Here is a 9542-nt window from a genome sequence, read left to right on the forward strand (position 1 = left end):
ATTCTGGATAATCCCACCTACTGCATTTCAGTGAACGACGAGACATATATCAAAGAGAACTTCAGAACGCTGTCGGGGCCTCCGTTTTATACTACATCAGTTAGAGAGAATGTACCATCTACGGATATGACTGTTTGCGATGGAAAAATTCGGCCAAAAGGTGCTAGTCTGGGAAGCCATTTGCACATGAGGCTAGCGACCTTCTACTTTTCCCACAAAAGAGACAATAAATTCTCAAAGTTATTCGGACGAATGCCTGAAGAAGAGATTACTTCCATTTTATAGAAGGCCTCCTTTGTTCTGGGAACGGCTCGTTGCTCCAAATCTACTCTCCAAAGGCTTGCGGAAGCAACATCATGTACGTCGAAAAAGACATCAACACATCGAGTTGTCCCCAACTGTGCAACCAATCGAATGTTACTGGGCAATGGTCAAGGGTAAACTAGAGAAGGGCGGTACAGTGTCTCGGAACATCAGTCAGACTTCAAAAAGAATTGGTCTGCAGCATCCATGAAGCGCACAAAGGCTAATGTGCAGAATTTCATGGAAGGTGTCAAATCCAAGGTACGATCATCACGATAGTCTGTCAACACTATAAGCATTAATAAAACGTGTTTAACCAAAAATTTCAACATACTATTCGCATTTTATTTTTGAATTTTTGAAGTTTGATATTTCTTTTCGATATTCTCCTTATTTCTATATTGATATTTGTAGCTGTCATCAACAAACGAAGTCCGTCGGACCAGATTTTGACAGTGTTCATAAATATTTCCATTATCAGCGTACTCCATTTGCTACAACAGATACCATCAATATGCGTTAATACAATGTCAATCGCCGAACGTCCTCTGAGAAACCCGTTTAATAGCGAATTCGTTTTTAAAACTGAGTCAGTGCCAAACTGACTCTGTAATAAAAAAACGTTTTCAGTTTCACGAATGCGGTGGTTTGTTGGTGTGCGTTATATAGTCTGATTTGTTTATATTTACGACGGCAAATGTACAGTGTCGACGTCTGGTGGTGATATTAGTGCTTGGGAGGTAAATTGTTCTCCATCAGATCAGAAGGGCCAAGTGCAGTGTAAGCATATAAAAGATTGAATGAAAATTTTTACTCAATATTGTTTGATTACCTAACACATGTAGTTCTGACACTCACTTAACCATTTGTCGATGCATTTCCTGTTTGTTCCACAAATAATTACTATTATAATATAAAACCATCATTAGACACAGTTTTCGTTCAATATTCTGCGATATCGGAAAAAAACTTTTATTTAATCACATAAAATAAATATTCGATACGTTAAAGTAAATTTTCATTCATAATTTTGATTTTGAAATTTATTCCACCTGAATATCCATCATTATTTTCACCTCCCAATGAAAGCACACGTAGCTTAATGCCGTCTACTCTACTCTTCAAAATCAGAATCCGAATTGGATTACGATTCCAATAATACAAAAGCAAAAGCAGCAGGTTTTCCATTTTCATAGTCTTTATTTTTAGATTTTCCAAAACAATATTCGGAACTTGACAGTTCAGTATAGTTGTATTGGTGAACCCGAGTGCCAACCCGTGAAACATCTCAGTGCGAAACTAACAGCTTTCGGGGCGAACTAGTGCGACACTGAGTGCGAAACTGAGTGAATAAAAAAACGTTTTGACAGCAGTTAGTGCGGCACTGGGGTTGAAACTGAACAAAAACGAATTCGCTATAAGTGAAATTCAATAAACACTCTCACCAGCCAACCAACGACCCGTAAACAATTCGGCCAATAAAGAAACCAAATTACAACATCATTTAGTTTTGTTTTTGGCATAACTGCCGTCGTTCAGCAATTCCCAACACGTCCCACACCCTAGGCTGACATATCAACTTTGGAGAACAATGGACACTTTTAAAAATAATATTCGACACGCGCGGATCATAACTCTTCTGCGATCTGGTGTGTTCGGTACAGGTTACAATTACAACTTGCAAAACGCATACATTACCAGTATGACCAACTGAAGGATTTAGGAGAACGAAAAGTGAACCCTTCTTGTATGTACGCAACGATAAACTTTCCATTCCATAAATTGAAACGCAAGCGCCAAGCGCAATGTCTTGGTCATATCATCACTTCGGCTTTAGATACCGTCTTGTCCTCCAAACATCGGCAAGCTAAGGCCGATAAACTTGGCACGGTTGGGCATATCGATAACAAATAGTTGAAGATTACCCGCCGCTGACAAAGTCTAGGCGCGGTCTTTTCATATTTATTTTTTGGATTAATTAGATCATTTTGTTCAAATCCCTTCCGACGGGTAACATTTTCATGACGTTCGTGTGGATCCCGTCTTCTTTTTCTGTGTCAAGCATGTTCGAAATGAATGTTTTGTAATCGCTGGATACTGATCGATAAAAGCGGGGTTGAACCGGTAAATGAATCGTGTATTTGATTCGATATCACTCCCACCAATTGGTTAAACAGTGCACCTAGCAAGTAAGTTTATCTCCTCATGTACATCTTAAGTGAGTCCACTATCGAAACCCCATCAAGAAGATCTATTGTTCACAAAACTTATCAATTTCTGTCAGCGCGTTCATTCGTAAGTTATAAATCATATTAGCAGCTTTCTTGATGTCTTGCTTACATATACATCATATGCTATTCGAGCATACACACAACGCGCCACGTGCTCCGCGGTGAATACCTGTGGATAAAAGTGGGTTTTCACCGTCCAATCGACTTAGAAATGCTAATGCGAATTCCAGTAAAATTGAACAGTCACAGCCAACAACCACATATATCATAACTAATTATCCTAACACTTTTTTGTTTGTTGATATCTTGCTGATCTAACATAACAACGATCGCCAGATCCTTGATCCAGTATATGAGCAATAAAATTCGAATATTGAATGTGATAACAATCCCCATTTCACCATTTGCATTGCATGCATTTTTACACCAAAGATAATAAAACCAATTTATCATAATACAAGTCAAGCAAACATAAAACTGCTCGAGTTTGAATTGGAGGATTGCCAATATTTACTGAGAGCTCAAAATTGACCTCGGCATTCTTTTTTTTTCATGTTTTGCTCCAGTGCTTTACTACACTATCATCGTGTTGTATTTCACTGTTCTAAATCGTTCAAACGCCATTCGATGCGTGTTATCACGCACAATAAAGCTTTCGTGTGATTCGTTACAACAAAAGACACATCATGATCAAGAATGCCTCCGGGTGTCTTATCTCAGAACAGTAAAGGTGACCCAACTCTTTTACGCCTGCAGCAAACCAAGTACGGGACAAATACGTTTAATGGAAGAATAAATTTCTAGCCTAGTACCATTCGCAGCTGCCTTATCACATTTGCCACCAATCTGATACGACTAATTGGTGCTACTGCGCTTGATTGATCGTCTACTTATGTGTTTTAATTGGCTTTTATTTATGGTTTTAAAATACTATAATCCCCCTTCAGTCATGGTCAGGAACACCGATGGCTAACGCATTGTCATTCGATTAGGCCAAAGTACGCATAACCGATAGGACACAACGGCTTGCCTAGAACCAAATATTTGTTTTCATCAAACTAAACCTGGATGCAGATGTTACATAAAAAGATCTACTAACAACAAATAAATCATAACGTAACATGTAAGTAGGTATAATCCGCATCTCGTAATTGACTAATTTAAACTAATTTACTTAACCTTTATGTCATTTACTACGTTTAACGATTTATCGTTGTTGCTCATCTGGTTGCCCATCGTTTAAACAGGAAGGATTATAATGATGAAACAGTGGTAGCATCAAATCGTTCACTTCTATACTGCTTCTGACATTTACATCATGTTCGCAACGCACGGGAGAGTGAGGCCACGGTGACAATGCCTGCAGCTTCTTACGAATATGTGACTACACGAACGCATGCAATCAACATGTAAACAACCACATTGAGTTGTATTGGTGTGGTTACATTGCTTCCCACTTGCTTCGTTCGAAATCGTCAGCTTCTATTGAACATTTCTTTTCGTCAGTTATCGCACAATCAAGTTTTCGTGCGTACTCCGATCCGGTGTCACCTCGGACTTAGCTTAAAGCCGAATTTAGACGTTGTGAGTTAAGTGCGCTACACATACACCGTCCCGTCACCGTGAAGTCAACGTGAAGGAATGAAATGTCAAATATTCTCTCATGGGAATCGTATGGTAGCATTCACATACACAATCACCGGCAACTTTGACGTCGGCAAAATAATGTGCGATTCACATAGCACGTTACGGAGAAGAACGTCTACGTTCCGTCAACGTCTCCACCAATTCACACATGCAGTCAATGCTTCCACCAGCACCGTCACGTCAAATGCCAAACGAATGATTTAAGTGCGATTCACATACAACATACACGTCACGTTCACGTCCCGTCACGTCACGATACGTCAATGATTCTACCATGCAATTCCCATGAAAACATTCACATACACCAGCAACGTAACGACCCGTCAGCATACGTTCAACGAAAACGACCGGCAGGATTTGTAGAAAAGAATAATTGACGGAGACGGACGGTTTTTGTCTGGCCTTTGTGTCTCGGCTTTTGTTTTGATTTGGTTGTACAGTAATTTACATTTAAATCGTCATTAAGCTAATTTAACCGATCTGTGATGCAACACGTTTAATTAGACATTTTTACCTCTAATTGGACATTTTTGTAAATATTGAATTCGGAGCCCCACATTGAAAGTCGCTAACAGTCGCGAATGGCCGATTACTGATCAAAATCGACTCCAATACGACACTGAGTGTCGTATATGCACTGAGTGGCATTATAAGTAACTTACTGTACTTTTTATGCCAACATATCGCTTAGCTCCAAATTTCGGAGTGAAAATCATTCGCGACTAGTTGAGAGAATTATTCTATTTATTATTATTGTTGAATAAGGGTCGGACTACGGGGTTTAAGTATTTAAATAATTGAATTCAATGATTCCCATTGAATTTTCCAAAATTCGAAACTGATTTTAGGCATGCTGATTTGAAAGAGTGCATTGCAATTCAAAATTGTTGTAGGTGACGACACCATGAATAAAATTAATTGAATCATTCGTTTGGCTCTTGACGTGACGGTGCTGGTGGAAGCATTGACTGCATGTGTGAATTGGTGGAGACATTGACGGAACGTAGACGTTCTTCTCCGTAACGTGCTATGTGAATCGCACATTATTTATTTTATTCTTGGGTCGCCACCTACAACAATTTTAAATTGCAATGCCCTCTTTCAAATCAGCATGCCTAGAATTAGTTCTAAATTTTGAAAAATTCAATGAGAATCATTGAATTCAATTATTTAAATGCTTAAACCCCGTAGTCCGACCCTTACGTAATAATAATAATAAATAGAATAATTCTTTCAACTAGTCGCGAATGATTTTCACTCCGAAAACGGAGCTAAAGCCGGGTTCAGACGGTGCGAGTAAGCATACGAGTCGGTCTAGTCAGTTACTGCAGTGCAGCTACTCACACCGTGTGAACACATCATGCCAGTTAGTGTCATGAGTAATCCGGCGTGCGAGCTACTTCAAAGTTTTTTGATTTTACTCGCACTCGCATCCCTAAAAACGTCAAAAACAGCATTTAGCGCTCGAATCGGGGATGCCAAACGTAAAGAAATGTCTCCATTTTGAAGATATTTCAAAATATTAACAAACTCGAAAATTCTTGGAAAACAAATAAAACCCACATAGTTTCTAAATAAAATCGTTGTTATTTTGTTTTATACTCTTTCTTTTTGAGATAGTTTTCTTGAAAACAAAAACATAAGCCATCCATGAGTGAAGACATCAGATGATAATTCCATATGCCGTGCAAGGATATTTGAGAAAGATACCTGGCATCCCTAATCAAAGATAGAATATCTATATTAAATGGCGGCATCCGTGTTTGTGAGGCAAATTTCTCTATCAGATTAGTATACTTGAAGGCAGTTTTAAACCGTTAAAATTTGAATGAAAATTTCATACATACATTATTTGACCATTTAAAGCACGTGACCCTGATCCTCAATAAACTATTTTCCTATATATTTTTTTTATATTTCCACCAAAACTTATCATTATAGTATAAAGTTATCATCAGACACAATTTTCGTTCAAGATTCACTCACTACTTGCAGAAAAAGTATTGTTCTATTAAACAGAATACATATTCGATTTGAAAAAGTTCATTTTCATTCATAATTTCAATTTTTGACGCGTATTTATTCCACCTGTAAATCAACTATCATTTTCACTTCACAAATCGGCACAAGAAGCTGCTGTCAAGGCGAAATACGAAGAGATAGTAGTCCGTGTGCATTCTGTTTGTTTGCATGTTTTTTCGTGTTAGCAGCAGCAGTTAAAAGCAAAAAAATGACGCAAAGATGGAATTCGGAACAAAATGAACACTTTGTGGAATTATATAAAGAACAAACCATTTTGTGGAACTGTATGGATCCCAATTATAAAAACAGAGATTTGCGTAAAGCCTCGCTTGAATACATTCGTTCAGAAGTGGGGTTATCGGATACGAAAGAAGTTACAAAAAAAATAAAAAATTTACGTTCTACATACAACCAGGAGAAATTAAAAATTGAGAAAAGCAAACGAAGCGGATGTGGTACTGATGAGATATATAAACCTTCCGTCCAATGGTTCGATGCCATGGATTACATCATGAATATTATTCATCTGAAGGAAAAACAAACAATAAGTAATCTAGTAAGTTATTTTCTTCTATTATATAATGCACTATAACACTAAATATATATATACATTACTAAATGATTCGATATTATACTATACTGCAACTATACTACACTATATTATACTGTATTCTCTAATTAATAAATCATATTATTTTGCCAAGTAACCGCTCCCTCGCTATTAAAGTAATGTTTATATTTATCTCTCATTTTCTCTGCAATAGCCTTTGATCTATTATTCATCCGTGAGCGTTGAATGCTTCGTAAACCCTCAATCTCTGACCTCCACTGCCCTAAATTAATTTCAAAATTTATTATGTCTTCATAGTCAATTGTTCCTGGTGGAGTATACGTTTTCGATGCAGACATACGCAACCAGTTGTGTAAAGTACATGCACATAAAACTATCTTCATTGCGGTATCCTCTCTAACCTGGATTGGTTTTCCCAAAATACGAAAACGAGATGCTAAAATGCCAAATCCATTTTCAACTATTCTCCTTGCTCTGCTCAATCTGTAGTTAAAAATCTTTTCTTCTTTAGTCGGTGTATTTTTATAGGGCTTCAATAAATACGGCTTTAATGGAAACGCATCATCACCTACTAAAACGCCATTTTCAGGCAATAGAATATTGTTTTCTAGATGAGAATATAAAGAGCATTTTTGAAATATCCCACCATCTGCGTTACGACCGTATGAGCCTATATCAACATATCTAAAACAATAATCGTGATCCACGATTGCCATTAACACTATGCTATTCGTTCCCTTATAGTTGTAATATTCACTACCACAATTAGGTGGTGCTTGAATTGTGATGTGCTTCCCATCAATAGCTCCATAGCAACCTGGGAAGTTCCACCTTGAATGGAATCCTACTCCTATATCTTGCCATTCTTCCTTATTCGGCATCTGAAAAATTAAAATATAATTGTTAGTTATGATTTCAATTAGAATAGTGTCATAAAATAAAATATTTTCAATTTCAGGAACCATTTCATGCATCAACATCTGGGAGCGATTTTGCTGAAGAAATTACAATAATCGATGAGGAGTACCTCGATGCTACTGATGAAAACAACGCTGATGAAATCCTACCAAAGAAGCCATCGAACAGAAGATCGAAGAAGAAATTGTCAACTGAGCAGTCTACAATACAAGCGGCCGTGAATGAACTGAAGGAACTGAATAATAATTTAACAGTGTCTGCCTCGAGTATGGGAGAACCAGAAGATGAATGTGAGGCAATTGGAAGACATGTTATAATGCAGCTCAGACAGTTATCCCCAATTGATAGAATTGATGCGACAGATGAAATACATGCAATTCTTTCTAGATACCGTAAGAATGCCCTCTGCGTCAGTAGAATGCAATACACATATTCTGATCACGAATATACTGAAACATCACAGGCGACTGTAGGTTTTCCACCAAGATCACCCTAACGTCCTACATCTTCACAATCAAATCAACAGTCGCAAATACTATAACCAAGTCATGCAATATTGTACTATTTTTAAGGATCACTTTCCATACAATAGAACTTAGATAATAAAAAAAGCTACTTACTTTAATAAAATCTTTTAGACTGAAATTTATAGCGTCACATACTTCCGGAATTATCTTAGCTATGGATGCCTTCGAGATTCTAAAAAATATCGACAATAATCTGAACGATATTCCAGAGGAGAGGTACACCAAAGTAATTTCTAATTTCACTCTTGCAGGTATAGCACCCCTCATAAGTGTATCTTGGCGTTGTATTTTTGGAGCAATTAAATCCAATAGTGTTTCCACTTGTTCTGGTGTTACTCTCAACACTGCTCTGTACTCTCGGGGATCATTATCGTAGAGTTCGTTCAGTATTGTATTTGTTGCTCCTTTTTTTTGCATCCAATTCCTGGCCCAAATCCTTTTGCCTTTCTGCTTTTTCCGAATAGTACCTTCAGCTCGAAGTAATTCAGCACAAAGTATTTTTGTAACCGCTTTTGTCACGGTACGAACTACAGTCAGCCGTGTTTTGCTGGACAACATTGTATACGGTATAAACTACGGTTAGCGTGTATTTCGGGATCAAATTGTGTGATAATAAATGCAACTGAAAACCTGAGATAAAAACTGCCAATAGAGATGTCGATTTCGGATCAATTATCTGTCAAATTCTGATCTGATTCCTGTTTCTCATTATTTGATGTACATTTGAAAAATCACCTGGCATCCCTGGTAAACCCGTGCTGTTGTATCTAGTTACATGCCAACAACTCACACTGTGTGAACAGACAAGGCGAGTCAACCGATTGTCAAGCGAGTCCACCGGGTCAGTAGCTGCTCACTGTCAAGTCAGCTACTAGCAACGTATAAATGGGCCTTAAGAGATATGTTGGCATAAAAAATACAGTAAGTTACTTATAAAGCGATATGCTGAGGCACCACTCAGTGTCGCATTGGAGTCGGTTTTGACCAGTAATTGGGCATTTGCGACTGGTGGCGACTTTCAATGTGGGGCCATAATTTGGGCCCCGAACTCAATGTTTACAAAAATGTCCAACTAGAGGTAAAAATGTCTAATTAAACGTGTTGCATCACAGATCTGTTCAATTAGCGCAATGTCGATGTAGATGTAAATTACTGTATAACCAAATCAAAAGCCGAGACATAAAGCCCAGACAAAAACCAAACGAGCCGTCCGTCTCCGTCAATTATTCTTTTCTACAAACCCTGCCGGTCGTTTTCGTTGAACGTATGCTGACGGGTCGTTACGTTGATGGTGTATGTGAATGTTTTCATGAGAATTTCATG

At 37.8% G+C, this 9542-nt stretch overlaps 1 protein-coding gene across 3 annotated transcripts; it reads left to right on the plus strand.

The window, feature by feature from the left end:
• Positions 1-5457: 5457 nt before the first annotated feature.
• Positions 5458-9064, plus strand: LOC129779244 (uncharacterized). Of its 3 annotated transcripts, XM_055786612.1 has the most exons (3): positions 5458-6759; positions 7733-8022; positions 8080-9064. In XM_055786612.1, exons 1-3 carry the CDS (start codon positions 6412-6414, stop codon positions 8186-8188), a joined length of 747 nt encoding a protein of 248 aa, XP_055642587.1. In that variant the 5' UTR covers positions 5458-6411; the 3' UTR covers positions 8189-9064. The 3 variants fall into 3 exon arrangements, 2 of the variants coding, with proteins under 2 accessions (XP_055642587.1, XP_055642586.1); XR_008743605.1 differs by having other exon boundaries at positions 5458-7676; positions 7733-9064; XM_055786611.1 differs by having other exon boundaries at positions 7733-9064.
• Positions 9065-9542: the final 478 nt, after the last annotated feature.

Source organism: Toxorhynchites rutilus, chromosome 3 (assembly GCF_029784135.1).
Source record: "Toxorhynchites rutilus septentrionalis strain SRP chromosome 3, ASM2978413v1, whole genome shotgun sequence".
NCBI classification, from domain to species: Eukaryota; Metazoa; Arthropoda; class Insecta; order Diptera; family Culicidae; genus Toxorhynchites; species Toxorhynchites rutilus.

Excerpts from the sequence above, each read along its gene's own strand:
- LOC129779244 (XM_055786611.1), top strand. The coding sequence starts at position 6,412 with ATGACGCAAAGATGGAATTCGGAACAAAATGAACACTTTGTGGAATTA. Across the intron at positions 6,760-7,732 it reads AACAAACAATAAGTAATCTA|GAACCATTTCATGCATCAAC; the intron begins GTAAGTTATTTT and ends TTTCAATTTCAG.